This window comes from Chelmon rostratus, chromosome 18 (genome assembly GCF_017976325.1).
Source record: "Chelmon rostratus isolate fCheRos1 chromosome 18, fCheRos1.pri, whole genome shotgun sequence".
Classification (NCBI taxonomy): Eukaryota; Metazoa; Chordata; class Actinopteri; order Chaetodontiformes; family Chaetodontidae; genus Chelmon; species Chelmon rostratus.
Window position 1 is genome coordinate 23,406,592 of NC_055675.1, and position 19,805 is coordinate 23,426,396.

A 19,805-nucleotide genomic window follows, 5' to 3' on the forward strand; every position below is an offset into this window, starting at 1 on the left:
TGATCCAAACATCTCGCATCAGCTTTAATTTACAGCGCTGCAGTCAGACAAATATGAGTTTAACCTGTGAGGGATCGAATGTTGGAGCATTTCGCCTCAGCGGTTCATGCAGCAGGTGTGAATGTGTCTGTCTGAATGAAAGGTGGAAGGTCGACGAGCTGCAGTCACTCAGAGCACAAATATACTGGAAGAAGAAGAAGAAGCCACTCTATCACGGTGTTCAGGGTCTTTATGTCCACTGGAAGGTGTGATAATAAACTCCGGAAAGACTGGGAAGAGAAGAAAAGTACGTGGAGGACGAGCTCAGTGGAGGTGGAGGAGATGAATCCAGGTAACACGAATTACTGAAGGGGTTGAACAGGGGTTTGACAAATGAAGCCAAACTCGCAGCTTTGTGTGAAAGACGAGCAGGAGGATGACCCGACGAGTTTTAATGATGTCGTTTTCTACACAGATTCAGTGAAACACAGCCAGATAAATCTTTTCAGTTTTAAAACCTCTTACCGTTCCAACAGCCCCCCCGCGGGCTGCAGGACAGTTTATGGTTGTTTTTATTCTTCCAAGTGACGCAAACGCTCCATTCACGTTTATACTCACATCAAACATGGCTAGAAAGCTCAGATTCTCTTTAATCGATTGGTGGAAACAAGATCCAATCACAACAGGAAGCAGAATAAACTCCAACGGCGGACAAACAACCATTTTTAAAATGAACACAGAAAAGAGGCAACTCACCGATGACGTCTCTCAGTGCTCCACAGATCAATAAAACTCCTGGAAACATCCACAAAGGTCCAGAAGATCCACTACAGTAAAGACATTTAGTCCAAAACACGATAATAGTCCACAGAAAGATGTTTTCTGCTCGTCTTCTTCCAGAAACATTCACAAATCGGTGCCATCTTGGCTCCAGTTCCTCTGTGAAGTCTCAGGCTTCGAATGACAGCAACTGACCAATCACGATCTGCCGTATGAAGCCAAGCAACCAGGGCAGCCAATTACAGTCTGTGTTAAACAGACGGGCCTCCTTCCATTCTTTGTGTGAAGATTGAGTCAATCACAGTCGAGTATGCAGATGACTGACACTTTGAATAGCCAATGAAATTCTGAACAGGTCGTTCTGCCAGTTCAGTTCTTATTTACAACTCTGTCACCTCAAATCAACGATTTCAGTGCTAACAGCAATATTACACAGTCTGAAGTGATAAATAGAGTAAATGGCCTGAATATATCGAAATATAGCCAAAATAAAGGTATAAATACCTTAAATATGAATATAGATGACAAAAACTTCATGAAAATAAACATATAGTAAATATAGTAACTTGGAGGACACCTATATATACCGTTAGAGAAAACATGAAAGTTTTCAGTTTCTGTGGTATCGTTATCAGTTTGTATTGATCTCGGACCAGGATGAGGCTTCATGCTTTGGTCCTGTTGTGTTTTTTGGCATCTGTTTGCACAAGAATATTCAGGCGTGAATAAACTCATTTGGATTGTGATCAGGACTCCTCAAAAACAGCTGATGTTTGACCTCTCAGCCATTGGTTTGTACTTCAGGACGTGGACCTGCTGGAGGACCGATGGTCTTCATCAGAACTGTTTTAAACTCAACTCAACACAACACTGAACATCCAGTTTACAGTCTGAAAACAGACCTTTCAGACCTTAAAGACACCATTTCTGAACCATGACTCACTCATTGAAGAACAGTTGCTGTTTTCGTGTTGACAGCGTGGATCGATTCCTGCAGAGAGAGCAAACGGTAACTCATCTGCATTTATTCTGCTGTTTCTGGACATGAAAGGTTTCATTTCCCGTGAAGTAAAGCAGAAAAACCTTCAGCCAAACTGTAAAAGCTCTCAAGTACGAATGAATCAGTCTGAAAAATCACATTAATACAATGAACATATTTAAAAAAGAAATCAGAAAATAATTAATTCCATTTTCAGGCTTTTGTGAGTGAAAACTAACCCTCATACTGATAAAACCAGGTGGGACACCAACCCAGAACACCTCAGCATCCTCACCTGTAACCCCGGAAACAAGCTCTGACTACGAATCCAGAATATTAAAGTCACGATGAAGGGCAGTGAATGTGCTCATCATGTTCATGTTGGATGAGTGAATGAGACTCAACACAAAACCAAAACTTATTAAAAGACTTTTTTATTCACAATAGAAGTGTAACAAATATAGTTTATTAAAAAGTCTGCTGCTTATTAATATCATTTTAATCCATAAACTCAGAAGATTTTTATATAAATGTCGAACGGCTCACCTGCCGGAATGGAATATTTACATTTTTCAATAATAATATTAACACAATAAAACAGATTTCCCCACAAAATTAAAATATTGCATATAAACGCAAAGTAAACTATGTGCAATGGAATGATTATCAGCAATTTCTGTACAGATATATTTCTGAGGTTGGTTTCACACATTAAACCTTTGAAGGGAAACGCCGCCTTTTTGAAAGGTCGGACTGTTGGAGTCCTGGACTCAGTCTCGCTCAGTCATCTGCAAGGACAGACTTGGTTTTGAATTCCTAAAAAGGTGGAGCTCCCCTTTAATATTCACCAATAGAAGGCATCGGAACGCAACAGATCGTCAACACGGAGATCCAGAAAATCACCAAAAAACAATTAAACCTTTTAACGAATAGAACAAAACAGAACCAGACTGACTGAAGCTGAAGCTGAAGCGGACTCCCCGCTGACAGATACATTCTGCTGTTTCCTACCATTCATCGGTGAAGCGACTGGATCACGAGAGGAGAAAACATGAACTCTTCCAGTTAAAGGGCCCCTACAGAAACACATGTGGGGCTTCATGTGTCCCAGCTGCGAAACGTCTGACGTCCCGCCGGGGAACACTCGGGATCAGCCCTTTGAGTCCAGATGACAGGTGTGACTGCACCTGGACCAATGGATGGATCAATCATCAATCGACTCAATCAAAAGGAGGGAACGTGGCCGCCGCTTCACGCCATCATTCATAAATCACCATGGAAACAGCTGTTTATCATATCAAATGATCTAATGATGCTTCACCAACAGATGAACTGAATGAAACTAGCTTAGCACGAGCTGATTACCTTAAACAGGAAGTCATTTTCAGTATTTACCAACGCCGGGCTGGGCCTTTGTGTTTAGAATGGAGTCTGAGGGACGCTGCAGCACTGCTCGCTACAACCTGCAGCTTTCAACATCACAAAACACAAATTCTGAGCGGATCTGGTTTGTACTATAACGCTGAATATCCCTACATGTTGGTGTTTATATGTCCGATCCTCGGAGGCATGAACGACAAACATAAATGTGAATCAGATCTGGACCATTTCCTGTCGTCAGAAACAGCGAGACGTCCGTCACGTCCTCTGATGGCCTGCAGACTTTCCTCCGTCTGCACGCGACGATTCAACTTTTTGTGCTTTCCAAGATAAAAGAAAAACTCAACAACAACAGAAGCACAGAGAACGAACAGAAGAGGACAAAAACTTTTCAAATATTCTTCACTTCACATTGGATGGTACATTCATACGAGTCCTTTCCTCTGGTCAGGGCGTCTCACTGACTCCCAGGTGGGTCTTTGCCTTCTTTCTGCCATTAAACCACATTATCGTTACCTTTAAAAACACCTGGAATTCATTGGTGGTATAATCAGACAGCAGCTCATCACTGATTGTCTGGAAGATAAATATCCAAACACACACAAAAAAAAGCTGCAAAGCTTCTATTTAGGGTGCATTTACACCCACAGCGCCACCTGGGGGTCAGCTCACAAACCCTCCAAGTCTACAGAATAAATTAACACAATCTGCAAAATCAACCATTACAATAAAACTTCACATGGATAATAAAATGTCTCTAAACCAAGAAAGTGAAGCAAACACAGATTAAACACGAACACACGTCGTCTGTACAGTGATAGAAAGAACGTGGAGGGATTTCTCTCAGCTCAGGAGCTCAACGCCACGCTAAATGTGTGCGTGCTGGTCCTCACACAGGACTCGTTTCATGCTGAATAATTACAACCAGGTCAGAATCAGATGAACACAACATCATGTGGGATTAAACTGGATTTATGAGGATGTTCTGCAGCACAAACACTTTGAAGTTTCTTGGGTTTTTTTTGCATTTTTCTCTTTAGTTTCTCTAAATCTGAAGGTTTTATGAGCTCTTCTTGTTGCTTGAGGACCTGATCGGCATCATCTTGCAGCAGGAAATAACACATTCAGGATGTATGGGGACAAAAAATCTACCCACGAATCCATCTGGGCAGGTTTTGGTGAATATTGGTAGCTACCAAAAACCCATGAGCCCAGCAAAGTGGTTCAGACTGAGCTCTCTGAAGACGAACCGTCCGATCCGTCTGTTTAAAGCTGCACAGAGTTCTCATACAACACCTTTCTGTGACACATCACAATATACACGATAAAGACTCAGACTGATGAATACCTGCAAAGCTAATGACTGAAGCTCCTCTAATCGATCAACTGCAGCGCCTAAAGATCCAGGCTTGTGTTTGAATTCAGGGGTTTTCTCAGAGCTCAGATCTCTAATTACAGGACCAGATGTGATTTTAACAACACCTGAAAGCTGTTTTCTCAGGAGGTTTTCACCTGGAATCGCATGTATATAACTGACTGTTCCATGATGTTTCTGTCCGCTCAGACTCCCGCAGGCTGTAATTGGAAGCTCTCACCACTAGATGTCAGTGTAGTCAAGGAAATAACTGCTGAGCGGGAGCTCGACTGGTTCCTGGCAGATGTTGGTCAAACTAGGAGTCAGGAGACACATGATGTAGCAGAAAATACTTATTATTTTCATTTTAAATCATTTGATTTGATCCTCAGATGGTTTGATCTCCCATTAATCACAAAGAAGCCAAGTTCTCACCAGCTCTCAGGCTACTTTCAAGCCAGAGTTAGATCGAATATTGAACTAAAAAGCAGGAATTATCCTTTAATCAGTTTCTAAGTTTGGTAAAATCCTCATCTGAGACAGAGGAACTTCACTTAAAGCTCTAAGACGATTTAACACTTGACTCTTTTGTGTTTGCGTGAGCTGCTTTTCCCTCCGACTCCGTTTCAGCAGTGAAGGCACTAAGAAGACTAAACTGATTTTATCTGGCTACGGTTCTGTGTGGCGCCGGGACAAATCTTCACCGTAAAATCCGACCAGAACGAACAACATATAACAGCGACGCAGTGCGTGTCGGCTCGTGGTAAAGCTGTGGAGGATCAGTATGGCTTCTTGTGTGAGCGTTTGAGTGACGGTGAAATATTACAGCAAAGTCGAGTGTCCGCGTCTCCTCATAGAGGAGAGAAGATCCCACAGCCGGCCGACGCCCAAACCGGAGGACGGAGACGAGAAGAAGCGATTCAACGGGGAAAAAGAGGGTTGGACCAATACGCAGGTTCGCCGTCGAATGTGATCCAGCAGGATCCTCTTCAGTCGATCTAAAAGGGTCGAAAAATTCCTTTTTCTGCAAACAAATGTTCAAATTTCAGGAAGGTTTAATTTCTTAATTTCAAAGATCTGAATGGAACAATAATACCGAGCATGAAGGTTTATTCTGCCACTCAACTATCTGCTGAGGAAGACCATGAAACGTGGTCGAGAGCTCCACCAAAGTGGAGCTTGAGTGAGATTTTTTTTTCTTGGTATTATTTTCTTTCCAAACCATGAAATCACTAATAAGGAGCTTTTTTTTCCTGCTGAGAGACAAATGAAATCCTGAGGGGGGAAACCTCAAACCTGCATCGATCAAACCCCAGAAAGAAAAGTGAAGCGGAGGAACGAATGGCGACAGAGATGAAGCAGCAGAGGAAGAAGAGGGACAGTGGCGTGTAAACGTCGTGGGGAGGAGCTGAAACGACTGGCAGGTGGAGAGCCGCTGATTGTTCGAGGAGGAAGAAGCTTCAGTTCGGTTCTGGGGGTTTAGAAAAAGAGGCTCGGGTTGTGCTGCGTCTTTCCTTCACGCCCATAGAGACAGCCGCCAGTTTTTAGAAATGTTTCCGAGAAGACGATGCAGAGGTCGGGCGGAGGTGGCGGCGGCGGCGGCTCCGGCGTTGTTGCAGGGAAACCGGGTTCTGTTCAGACACTGAAGCGGTACAGCAGAAGGAAAAGACGACGTGCGTGACGCGAACGAGCGAGCGTCCTTTAGCTCGCCACGTCAGAGTTTTTCTGGGTCCACGTTAGAGGCGCCCGGTTCAGGTCTGTCGGCGTTCTCAAAGACCGGGCGGAGCTGCAGCTACGAACAACAAAATCACTGATGGATGGTGAGAAGCCGTCAGACTGTCCCTCCCCATGAGTTAAAACAAAATAAACTTCGTGCAGTGACGTCTTCAGAGAGGGTTTAACTCTCTGACGGCGTCGCTGCAGCGTTTGACGAGCTATCCGGCAGGAAACGCGTCGGTCCGGATCGACGTCTCGACCAGAGCCCAACGAAACAAAAGCAAAACACAAATCTGGATTCTACAGCAAGAATTCAGAGCCGGGGGGCCCGAACTCTGTTTGATCCCATTAAAAATCAACTTGTTATCCCATCAGGAGGCATCTCGACCACTGGGGACTCCAAATGGCTAAACTGTTCTCAGTCAGACAGCTGGAGGCTCAGGTTTACAGGATCAGAGGTTCTCGCACTCGTTCCGGGCGTCCACTACTCCACCTCGTTGGGTCTGTCTGTTTTGTCCTTCCTGATGACCGGCAGGGGGTGAGCCTCGGTGTTGAAGACCCAGTGGTCGAACGGTAGGTGGTCGTCGTCGGAGAAGAGCAGGTAGAGATACCTGGGGGAGACACAGGAGGGCAGCGTTAATGGAAACACCGACCCGGCGTGCACGCCGTACCGATGCACGGTCGGCCGACAGAAGGCGGCGCTCGGCTCGGTTATTCTGTCAAATTATTTTCTTTAGTTCTGCCAACAAGGACAAACTCAATACTGTGGAGATAAAACGTTACAAATGACGCAGCACAACCAGAGATTTCCTCCTTCTCCTTCTACACATTCTGTCTTGTCAAAACATGGCGCCTTTACCCACAATGCATGTGGAGCTCTGACAGTTGTGTAATGCTAACAGCAGCTAGCGTAGCCTGCAGCAGCTCTCTTCTCTTGAGCTCTAACGTGCCATCTGCAGCCGGCGCCGACTCAGGCGATGCCACTGGAGGCAGAGGACAGTCGGACCCCCTGAGACGTCCGAACGGACTTAAACCGGTCGACAGCGGCTTCTAAGAACAAAGAGTCACTGAGAGGCTGAGGCCGGGCCTTCCCATTGTTCGACGTGCTTAACGATAAAAATCACTGAAATACAAAAATATATTTTACAATTTTATTTACGGAAAAGGATAATCAACTTATTATATCGTGCACAAACTTATAACTAAAGTGATCACAGTGATCAAAGGAAATAGCGGTCAACAAAATATACGGTGACCCTGCTCACCCTCCCTCGCTCTCTAGCCACACACTCCCAAAGAAAAGGTGAGCAGGTGCTTATGTTAACTTACATCCCCGCCCATATCCACCTGACCTACATATTCCCTCATCAACAGAATCACACAAACCTAAACAATAACAAAACCAATATTTCTACCAACACACCTAGAAAACCCCTTAAACTCATTCATGGCTCCTACACCGTCAACAAACAAACACTTTGTGCTCCACAGTGTGGACGCTTTGACGCCGTGACTTTTACCGTTAAAACACGACATAAAAATGACCAAAGAAGAAGCAAAAAAATGTCGACAAAAGAGCGAAAAAACAAACTGACATTCTGTGAAGTCTCTGAACTGAATAAAAGACATTTAAGCGCGTACAAAGATGTCGATCCAGTTTAATGTCGCGACAGGAAACAGACTGATGAAAGCATGATGCAGCTGAAAGCTCTGGAAGAGCTCGTCAGAGGACCTTGAGTTCAGATTTTTTTTGTCAAACTGAAGCTGAATCTGACAGAAAGGACAGGAAATGAGGTCAGAATAGTAAATCTCTCCAGCTCCTGCCTTCATGTGTTCATACAGGCGCCTGATCGCTGCTCGCTTCACGCTGTCACTTTATATTTTGAGTTGCGTTCGGCTGTTGCAACATCCGTCAGCAGACGTGGAACTGAGAGGGACCGATGGGTCAAAGTGATGAAACTCTGCGGTTCGATGTCGTCTGGTCTTATGAAACGACTTCAAAATAACGTTATGAAACGAAGGCGTGGGAAAGAAGAGGAGGTCAGGAAATGACGACTCAGCAGAGGAGCCTCAGCCAGCAGGGGGGGTGATTGACGGCAGGCGGCGGGGTGAGGCATGGCCGTCTCTAACATACTGGAAGACGCCGAGATCCCCGAGTAACATTCGGAGGATTAGACTCGTGGGTTCGCTGCTGAATGGGATTAACGCGGCGAGTCCAGCGAGGTCGTTTCTGATATCGCGACATCACGACGCGGCTTCGTGTTCTGCTCGTCAGCGGGAGGCTAACGAGTTTCTCCTGGAAACATTTAATCAGACCTCACTCTGATTCTTTCATGTTGGATCAATACGAGTTTCTGATCAACAGAAAAAACAACCAGCAAAAAAAAAAAAAAGATCCAGACATCTGTGTGTGTGTGTGTGTGTGTGTGTGTGTGTGTGTGGTGTAATCAGGAGGGGAGGTGACGCTTGTTAAAATTTACTGCCTGTTAAAAAGCTGGATTGGATGGCACCTCGCTCCCATCAGGCTCTGTTTTGCTAACCTTGACTTCCTGTCAACAGCTGTCTGGCGTTGGGGGGGGGGGAGAAGAAAAAGAGGAGAGGAGGACGTGAAGGGAGGAGGGAGAGATGGAGGATGCCGCGGAGGCCGTAAAGCTTTCGATGGAGGTAAATGAAACGGAGAGATGAGAGGAGTGGAGTGGCCCGACGTTTCACCGCGTGGCTAAAAACAGTCTGACACACGGAGCAGCCATGTTTGTTCCTGAGGTTTCAGCAGGAGAGCCTGAAATTCATTCTGCTTCCAAATGCTAACTCTGGCTGGGTTTCAATAAACTGGATAATTCGGGTTTCGGCAGGAACATTTGATGGTATTAAAAGAAGGATTTTCTGTCTCCTCATTTTACAATAAACTAAAAAACTTCCAGTTCAAAGCAGCATTTTCTGTTCTTCAACACACACCAGGTCTGTCCAGAGAAGAAGAGACGACAGCAGTCACAGCATCAACGATCAGACCAAACACAACGATCAGACCAAACACAACGATCAGACCAATCACAACGATCAGACCAAACACAACGATCAGACCAAACACAACGATCAGACCAATCACAACGATCAGACCAAACACAACGATCAGACCAAACACAACGATCAGACCAAACACAATGATCAGACCAAACACAACGATCAGACCAAACACAACGATCAGACCAAACACAACGATCAGACCAAACACAATGATCAGACCAAACACAACGATCAGACCAATCACAACGATCAGACCAAACACAACGATCAGACCGAACACAACGATCAGACCGAACACAACGATCAGACCAAACACAACGATCAGAAAACAAACGACTCAAACATGAAGCTGCAAACAGTCGCAACAACAACAGGAAGTGAGCAAACCAAATACACAACAAACAACCTGCCTGGAAACATGTGAAACACACACACACACACAGACAGACACACACACACACACACACACACACACACACACACACACACAGACAGACAGGCAGACAGACACACACACACACAGAAACAGACACACACACACAGACACACACACACACACACACAAACAGACACACACACACACACACACACACAGAAACACAAACACACAGAAACACAAACACACACACACAAAAACAGACCTGTTAGCCCTGTTAGCCCTGTTTGCCCTGTTAGCCCGGTTAGGCTGGTTAGCCTGGTTAGCCCTGTTAGCCTGGTTAGCCCTGTTAGCCCGGTTAGGCTGGTTAGCCCTGTTAGCTTGGTTAGCCTGTTTGCCCTGTTTGCCCTGTTAGGCTGGTTAGCCCTGTTAGCCCTGTTAGCTTGGTTAGCCTTTTTGCCCTGTTTGCCCTGTTAGCCCTGTTAGCCCTGTTAGCCTGGTTAGCCCTGTTAGCCCGGTTAGCCCTGTTAGCCTGGTTAGCCCTGTTAGCCCTGTTAGCCCTGTTAGCCGCAGACATCACTCTGTGTGGCTGACGACATATTTAAGGAGCCATTTGTGGCGACGGCACTCACACTGTCACACACACACATTAACACGTACGCACTCAGACGGGCAGGCGAGCGCCGTTCAAGCATCAGCTACTACTACTCAGAGGACGTGACAAGAAGAAGCTGCCTGTGGCGAGTCGGGACGGGCGGGGGTCCTCGGCTGCTCCGCTCTACTTTTTAAAGATCTACGGTCGAGGCCTTCATCCAGTTTCCAAAGGAACTGACAGAGAGCTGCAGTCAGAGCAGCTCGTCAGCGACACACACACTGAACATACACTCGCAAACCTTTACCCTGGGGGGCTTCGTCTCTCCATACAGTGACTGACAGCATGTTAATGTGAGGACAGAGCTGAAGCGCGTGCGTACAGACGCCGTGTTTGCGTGTCTTACTTCAGCGTCTCGGCCAGGTAGAAGCTCTGCTGGACGTCGTCGTGGCTCGGGCTCGAGGCGTAGACGTCTCTGACGCCGCTGTAGCCTCCTTCCACTTTACAGTGCTGCTCCAAAGCCTGGCGAGGGACAGTGAGAGAGGAGACTTAAAACGTCGCCCCACCGCGCTGAAACAAACTTCCTGTGAGCCGAGACGGGCTCGCGTTGTCAGCTCTGTCAGCTGAAGTCGACATTTTGTCCAAACTGTCTCGTCCATCAGCAAACGTCTCACCTGAACGGCCTCCCAGCCCCACTCCCTGTATTTGGGGTCGTGGGTGAACCTCCACATGTACATGTAGGTCTCTATGACCTCGGGGCGGAGGATGAAGTACTTCTCGTTCTGGCGGGTGGCGATGGCCTCGACCCCGCCGTCGAAACGAAACGCCTCCGGGCCCAGCTTCAGGCCTGGGGGGGGAGAGGAAACAACACGTTTATTTACACAAACAGACGTGTGTGTGTGTGTGTGCAGGCGGGGTGACACTTCAGCACCACCGACGCCACATGTTTACAGGATGTTCTGTCTGAGCAGCTGCGGCGCAGATTACCACCACAAACCTCAGACGGCAGAACGGCGTCCGTCAGCCGTGATGCTGTCTCAGAAAAAAATTTAAATTAACAATTTATGGACCAAACACACATTAAAGGTGTGGACTTCAGTACAAAAGCAACTAAAAGGAGCTATAGCGTTATCACGGGCTATGCTCATAGTAGGGAACATTGAATTTCTCCCATCCATGTCTGACAGGGCCTACAGAAGATGGGCGGAGAGTGGTTTGATCACGATAAATCACCTACTTGATGGGCAGGTGTTTAAAACTTTCTCACAACTTAGAGAAAAGTTTGCTTTACCTTCAAGTGACCTATATAGGTATTTACAAATTAGACATTATATTTTAAAAAATACAGATTGGGAGAAGATCAAAAGAGAACCTATAAGTATAGAAACCCATTTTATACATTTATTTGAGCACCTTGTATCAACAAAGAAACAAATATCTCATATGTACAAACTGCTAATGTCAGAGATGTCAGATAACACACTGCAGATTAAACAGCAATGGGAATTGGAACTAAATACAACATTAGATGATGAATCTTGGGAAAACATTTGCTCGAGATGTCACGAGGGGATTGGAAGTCAACGTTGGAAAGAATTTGACTGGAAGGTCAAAACAAGATCCTTCAGGACACCCTTAAAAACTTTTGTCTACAAAACCAATACCAGCAATAAATGCTGGAGGAACTGTGGTATGGTTGGTGACCACACTCATATATTTTGGAACTGCCCAAAAATACAGACATTTTGGAAAAACATCAAAGAAGAACTGAAGAAGATTCTGGAAATGGACTTCCCCCTGGACCCACCTATATTTTTATTGGATGTATTCCCTAACCACCTATTTACTATCGAACAATGTTACATAATGCATATTTTGTTGATGAATGCAAGAAAAAATGATTACTGTCAATTGGATGAAAGCAAGCCCTCCCATGATTTCACATGGTTACAAACAGTAAGGCATGTCTCCATGATGGAGTCTATGACTGCTCAGTTACAGTTAAAAATGCCTACTTTTTTACGAAGATGGGCACCAGTCATTGACTATCTTGGTTAGGACACCCATACCAATATTTTGTTTTTTGTCATTTATTTTGTTTTATTTGTTTTTTTTGTACCATTTTTGTAATACTGTAGATGTGTATTGAAATAACTAAATGTGTGCTCTTCTTGTATTGTTATTTTTATATGACAAATGAAGCCCAATCTCAAGATGGATTTTGTTTTCAGTATGTTAATTGCCTGTTTTTGCATCAAGGCAATAAAGTAAAAAAAAAAAAATGATGATGGTAAATATGATAATTTGATTGAGGATTAAAAATAAAGACCGATTGAAATACGACTCTTTTAGACGAGACCGGTCTTCTTTGTTCAAAGGGGGGCGAGCTCATTGACAGCAGTGAGACACCCGACGTGTCCTCAGGTTAGAGGAGACGCCGCCGTCACTGGAGGACATTTGACATTTGACCTGCGAGCTGAAGGTTTAGAAACACGCAGCGGCTGAGATCTGAGCGTTAGAACGAGACTCTGACACGAGCTCAAAGCGGCGCTCACTCTTACCCGTTCTGGCGTAAGACTCGTGGCAGGTCCGGGCGATCTCGGCCGCCTGCTCCATCTGGTGGCCCGTCTTGTCGCCGGGGGCCCCATCAGCACCCAGGGCGATCATGCCGCCCGCGAAACAGGTCAGGTGACCCATCTTGTGCTCCAGAAGCCCGCCCTTCCACTCGGCTATGTAGGTGAGCCCGCCGCTCGACTTCCTCATCAGGTTGGTTTCTATGGCCTGGAAGACGCAGAGCGGCGAGGCGTTTTTAGGGAGAAAAGCTTTAATTTGTCACATTCATGCTGTGGCTGCACCTGTTCTCACACGTTAAACATAGAATCGCTCTGACTTCACCTGATTTCACCTGATTTCACCTGCTAACTGCCCACCAGTCGCTCCGCAGTGAACACGCTGCACACTTCCTGTTGTTCGACAGGTGTCGTTTTCTGCTGACCGTTCGCTCGCTCAGGTGAGGCGCGTTCACTCATTCAGACATTCACCCTGTTGCTGCTCGCTCTCGTCTCCTCTTGGCAAATAAACCAAGAACGCCTGTGATCCTCGACGATTGGGGGGGGATTATGGGTAAAGTATCCCTGCGTGGTTAATTCTGTGTTTTAGTCACCATGCATCATATCTGCTCTCCAGTGTGCAACAGGAAAACGAGCGGCGAGGCAGCTCTCTCCAGCTGAGACCCGTCGCCTGTCAGCGCGACTTAAGATGACAATTTGTTTAAACACAAATCTGTGTGTGTGTGTGTGTGTGTGTGTGTGTGTGTGTGTGTGTGTTGTCTGTTACTGTACATTCATCTGCTCTGTGTCTGTGTCTTTGTCTCCGTCATCTTCCCGTCTGCTCAAACTCACCGTGCTGCTCGTCAGGATTAAAGAGTGAAATATTCCAACATTCTGACACGGCGGCGGTCGAAGCGAAGGACAGAGAGACTTCGTCGCAACGCAACCTCTTTCCTGTCATTATTATTCCAGGGAGTCACATGGTCACGTTCAAACGGTTCCGTCTCTCGTCTCACTCCCAAACCTCAAGGTTATCTGTGCGCCTGGATTCCTATAATTTCCCTCCTGAGGGGAGAAATAAATACGCCGTGGCGCCGCTGCTCAGCATCTACAGCCGATCTCATGTTTGTTGTCAACAGGCGTCAAACAGCCCTTTATTACGGCTCGGGGGGTGAATGAGGGACGCCAGACCCTGTGGAGAAAATCCATGCAGCTCATCATCTCAACGAGAACAGCGTCCAATCAGAGGACACTGGCTGTTTATGATCATCCACAGCTTTCCGTTCACATGCAGGCGGCGCTCTCGGTGGCGGAGGTGCAGCAGATCACGGAGATAACGGCGTGCTGAGAAACGCTCACAGGTTGCGTTTAGAGGGACCTGAGACAGGTGACGCAAGCTGCAGGAGAAAAACCCACCGACAGGAAACGTCTCTCTGAAAGCTGCGGTCAGCGAAAGCTAACCAAACCCTCGCGTGGTCCGATTCAAAAGCTAACGTTGGAGCCGGTCGTTTGTTGACTGACCTCCTCGTACAAAAGCATTCAAACCCTGACGTGTCTCAAACAGGAAATACCTAAAAAAACACCTTTTAAAAAGAGTTCCCTGTCATTCATAATATAGCAAGATGGTCATTTTAGAGAAGATCATGAATGTATTGAGAGTATAAAACACCTTTGACAGGACAGACAACAAATGAGATCTGACTCCACTCGTCATCGTTTCGACGCGACGGCCTTCAGTTACAGCGGCGGAAACCTTCTGTGATCAAACACTCGATGGAAGTTTGAGGCAGCGACGCGATTTTGTTCATGTTACACGTCACAGTCGAATCCTCACAAACCAGAAGCCAGAGGAGAGTTCAATCAGTTATCCAGATAGCTGAATATTATTCCTGTCGATCCACTGATCCATCAACCGCCTCTGCCTTTAACGAGGCGATTTCTACCATGTATGGTTTGCCAGCTGTGTGTGTGTGTGTGTGTGTGTTACCTGCAGGGCATCATAGTACATCTTCTTGCCTTCCTCATCGGTCTTGTCAGACATCAGCCACGCCTTCAGCAGGTACTCATAGAAACTGTCACCAAGGCCACCCACAGACACGTGATCTGCAACACACACATAAACAAAGATTATAACACATACACATGTGCACGCACACACACACATAAACAAAGATTATAACACACACACATGTGCACGCACACACACACATAAACAAAGATTATAACACACACACATGTGCACACACGCACACACATAAACAAAGATTATAACACACACACACGTGCACGCACACACACATAAACAAAGATTATAACACACACACACATGTGCACGCACACACACACATAAACAAAGATTATAACACACACACGCATGTGCACGCACACACACACATAAACAAAGATTATAACACACACACACACGTGCACACACACGAACAAAGATTTTAACACACACACACGTGCACACACACATAAACAAAGATTTTAACACACACACACAAGTGTTGAACCATCTGATGGGGCTCGATGTGTGTAATAAAAGAACATACCTGCAGTGTATGACATACTGCAGTGTGTGTGTGTGTGCGTGTGCACGCGCCGGCCGAGCTGCTCTTTTTGAACCCGCCTGCTGATTGTCAGTGAAGGCTCATCCATATGCATGTGTCATTAACAGAGTCCAGCCCTGTTGGTGGAGCGCAGAGATTAACTGTCAGCTGTGATCATCTGCAGGTGAGCAGAGAGGAGGCGGGGGCCCAGACGCTTCGGCTCGGAGCCGACCCGCGACGGGTTCAGCGTTACCGCGGGAACACGTGGTCGAGAGAGGCGACTTTCATGAAACACGTCATGAAAGGAACATATCTGTGACAGAGAGCGGGCGGAACCGCGAGGCAACATCTGGCATCCACACACGCCGACGAACAGCTGTGTGGACGAAACGCGGGCTGATGAAACATGACTGCTGAGCGTGTACAGTGCATGGAAGACACGGGGCCTGTGAGGCTGCGGCGCAGAGATATTCCTCAGACAACATCAGCCTGCAAACATCCCCAGGTCATAATTTATTCAACAAGTCCCTTCACGATTGCAGAACTTCCTTCCAGACGAAAACGCCTCTCTGACGACGCGAGCAGAAAAGCGTTTTTTGGGGAGTCATATTTTTTTTTCTGTTCAAACTTGCTGTTTCTATTCAGCGTTCCTAATTGAATGTGTCATAATTTGCATAAAATACTTGGATGAAAACACAGTTACTGGCTTTGGTTAAGAGTGTCAGCTAAATGCCAACAATTATAACCGTGGATGTGCTTTCAGGAGTTTAATTCATTGGATAATAAAAGTAAGCAGAGCAGAGGTGCAGGTCCATATTTAACCAGCACAGCCCTCCAAACGAGTGGCTGGGTATCAAAAGCAAAGCCAGACAAGACTCTAATAAACTCTGAAACACATCAGGAGACATAAAAAGCTAAATAATAAAACTGGATCAAAGGATTTCTCATGTAACGCCACAACTTTCCTGTGAAAATCAGAAGAAGTACGTCCTGATTTTAGGTGGAACGTGTCTGGTCTGAACAGACATGATGCCTTTACAAGGTAAAAGACATACTGAAGCGATGGAGCATGAAAAATAATCAAGTTTAACTCGTTTGAAAAGCGAAATGCTCACGAGCTGCCGGCGGGGGAAATAACCTGATTTCAGTTTCTCTTCTCCTTCTGATTCAAACAGCACACAAACCACAGCAAATACAATCAAAGACCGTGATGTATCTGTCCTCTTTCTATGCTAACGCTGCTTCAAACAAAGCCAGTTTTTAATCATTACTGGTCTAATGTGTCTCATCTCTGCTGTTCTTGGTCGGAGGTTTAAATGTTCTTCCTTCTGTTAGCCTGGTTTTGTCCGGTTTGTTGAATCTGGACAGAAACCACAGCGTAAACGGCAGCGTGTGGTCGTTCTGGTTGTTTCTGAGTGTCTGCTGGTGTTGACAGCAGCTAACTGTGTCCTGACTGTAGCTTCATATGTTCTGTTTACTCTCAATCTTCTCATGTGACACTGAAACAGAGCCAATCAGCTCATTTCCCAAAGATCCAACGTCTGCCCTCTAGTGGTCAGAATCACTCATGGCAGCTTTAAGACCCACAACCGGCGTGAGGGGAGGCTTTTACTGCTGTGTTCCTCTCCCAAACTACACCTCCCATCTCTCCACCATTAAATCCGTCTCTGTCTCTGACTCCATGTGCTCCCTCCTTTTCCTGAACGTCTCCACTCTCTCCTCTTCCTCAGAATCTCTCCTCTCCATCATTACCATCATTACCTGTTCAGCTACACGCTGTGAAGAGTCTGGTAATGGATTCAAAATTACACCCTGTTATCACAACCTGACACACACACACACGCACACACACACACACACACACACTCTGATGTTGAAGCAGGAATGGAGGGTAAGTATGAAAATACTTGGCAGTGGTAAAAGTGGGTTGAAGTAATGTAAAGAGAGTGAACAGGGTTCAAACAGACAGAGAGGAGAGCGGAGCTGTTCAGCCTCCACTCAGAGGCAAATAAAGAAAGTGTATGATTGTGAGTAGGGCTGCAACGATTGGTCGACGTAATCGATTACGTAAACAATAAAAATTTAAGCATCGACTAGTCATGTACAATAGAAACACAGTCCGCTTCGTGCTCATCTGTAACTGCAGTGCACTACAGGAAGTGCAGGGGGCAGTATCGCTCGCCGTTTACATCGCGCAAGGAAACAGAGAAGAAGAATGAATGAATTATGGCGGAACAAACAGAAGGAGAGGCTCCAAAACTCCGACCTAAACTTTCCAAAGTTTGAACATTTCACAGAAAATAATCCAGCGAAACACGTGAAATGTAAATTCTGTGAAGCTCAACTATCATTTCATGGCAGCACGACGGCGATGCACGAACGCCTTAAACGCCGACACGTTGCCGAGTAGATGTTTTTTAATATTAAATTACATTATCACGACCTGGCCCGAAGGCCATGACAAAAAATGGTGAGACAGGTTTCTAGTAGAGGTTAGCAAATGTATTTAATGCTAACTGGTTCATTAACCGTCCGCCTAAGATGCACGTACACAATAGGTTTGTGTCGTACGTCTATCAGTCGGAAGCTTGCTGAGGGAACGCCAGGTCACTTACGTTAATGCGTATTTTACAGCAGAAATCAATGAATCACAGGCGAAGCTGCTTTGACAAACTTTATTTGTCGATACGAGCGTTTATACTGAATCATAAACATCTTTCACTTATCAGCTGTGTGATTTGGAGCATTAATTCCATATTTAAGCTGAAAAAATCAGTGATAATTTGTTTCAGGTATTTTAACTGCCAACTGTCAAAATGGATGTTTTGTTTTATTTTTTTTTACTTTTATCGACTTAATTGCTTTAAGTAAAAGCAACTCCTTAGTTGGTTTAAACATTATTGTCTCTGGTTAACTGCAGCTTTTTGAGTTAGTTGTTTACAAAGATTTTTTGTTTACGACCACTTGCACTTTAAGTTTGTATTAATTAATTAATGTATTTTTTGTTGTGGTCACAGTGATATTATATGTTCAGAAATATATCAGCTGTTACAGATACGTGTTTTATGTGTCATTATTTTAATATATTTGTTTAAAAACGTATGCTGTTAGAGTATAACAGGGTAACTTTCACAGGTGTGAAGGTTTATTAAGCAAGTTAGGTTAAACAAAGCCCAAATCACTAATCGTGACTAATCGAAAAAATAACCAATAGATTAGTCGACAACAAAAATAATCATTAGTTGCAGCCCTCATTGTGAGCTCATCATATGCATCGACATCGAGGAGGAGAAACAGCTTTAGTTTATCGCCACTCAGCGAAAAAGAATTCGACTTTCTTTAACTTTCATCCAGACGAATAACTTCAGAAGAATAACACGGTGATGCTTTAAAGAAATAATCTGAATATAAATAACACAAGCTGACATGATCATCATCAATAACCGCTCGTCAGAGGAACATTTTAAATCAATATTCAGTAAAAGTCTGAACGGTGAAAAGCTAAAAGCCGCTGTGATTACACATGAAACGGACGATGTTTTCCTCCAGTCATTTTTCAGCGTTTTCGTCCATTAAAGCAATTAACCGAAGCTCAAACTGATGCGTTCAAAGTGTTTGTTTTTGTCTGAACAAGAGAGACTCCATTAATTATGAAACGAGCTAATAATCACATTTAAAAAACACTCTGCTTTAAAAACGACTGATTATCAGAGAAGTCGCTGATCAGCTTGTTCTGGCTGATCGATCGAGGTCAGCTCACACAGCAGGATCTGGTTCTGGGTGACGGTTTAGGCATCGAACAGACCTCCATGAAGCGGTCAGAGTATCAGTCGGGACGTGCTCTCCTGGATTCAGCTGGTAAAAATTACAGGTGTAGAAGTGTTTTGTTTGACAGAGCAGCAGAAAGAGCATCGCAGCGATCTGGACAAGCTGTAATTTACGTGCATTAGTTTTCAGTGTCGGAGAAGAAAAGGTCGAACCTTGTCGTAGTCTTCAGGTGATAAATGCAAATTATGTTAATGTTCAGGTTAGCATTAACTCAAAGGCTTCACACTGTGACTTCCTTCTGGATTTTACTGGATTCAGGAGTGAAATTAGCACCTTTCTCTTTCATCTCTGAAAAACACTGATCCCTGTGAGAGCAGAGAAACAGCGAAGCCGCCGTTCATCTCGCTTTTATTTAAATCGCCTGTAAACCTTTCTCACAGGTGCCGTTCGTCCAAACATCTCTGGTCCAGACGTTTGAGCTCTCGGTCGCGGCTTCAGGCTCCACAGAGGTGATGAAATCGTTCAGGATGGTTCTGTCACGTTGGCCGTTTGCTTTGCTCGTAACGACCCGATAACGACGCAGTGCGACCAGAGTCGCTCTGTTTGCAGACGGACGGACCATCGAGACTGAAATGTGCGTGTTGTCTTTTTATTTCTCTCGCACTGTTTCACTACATACACTCACTTTCTGACCACATGCACCACATGCACAGCTGAAGGTTTCAGGGGACGTTTTTATGCTTTCAGGCCTAAAACTCG

The 19,805-nt window shown here is 45.3% G+C and overlaps 1 protein-coding gene across 1 annotated transcript in view; it reads right to left on the reverse strand.

Moving 5' to 3' along the window:
* Positions 1-2,164: 2,164 nt before the first annotated feature.
* The window catches only part of man1a1 (mannosidase, alpha, class 1A, member 1), a 122,288-nt gene continuing 104,647 nt past the window's right edge, over positions 2,165-19,805 (reverse strand). The window contains exons 8-12 of the mRNA XM_041958704.1: positions 14,717-14,832; positions 12,742-12,961; positions 10,855-11,027; positions 10,587-10,702; positions 2,165-6,799 (exon numbers count right to left, since the gene is read on the reverse strand). Of these exons, the coding sequence (XP_041814638.1) occupies positions 6,673-6,799; positions 10,587-10,702; positions 10,855-11,027; positions 12,742-12,961; positions 14,717-14,832 (752 nt within the window). The 3' untranslated portion in view covers positions 2,165-6,672. The remainder of the gene's footprint in view (positions 6,800-10,586; positions 10,703-10,854; positions 11,028-12,741; positions 12,962-14,716; positions 14,833-19,805) is intronic.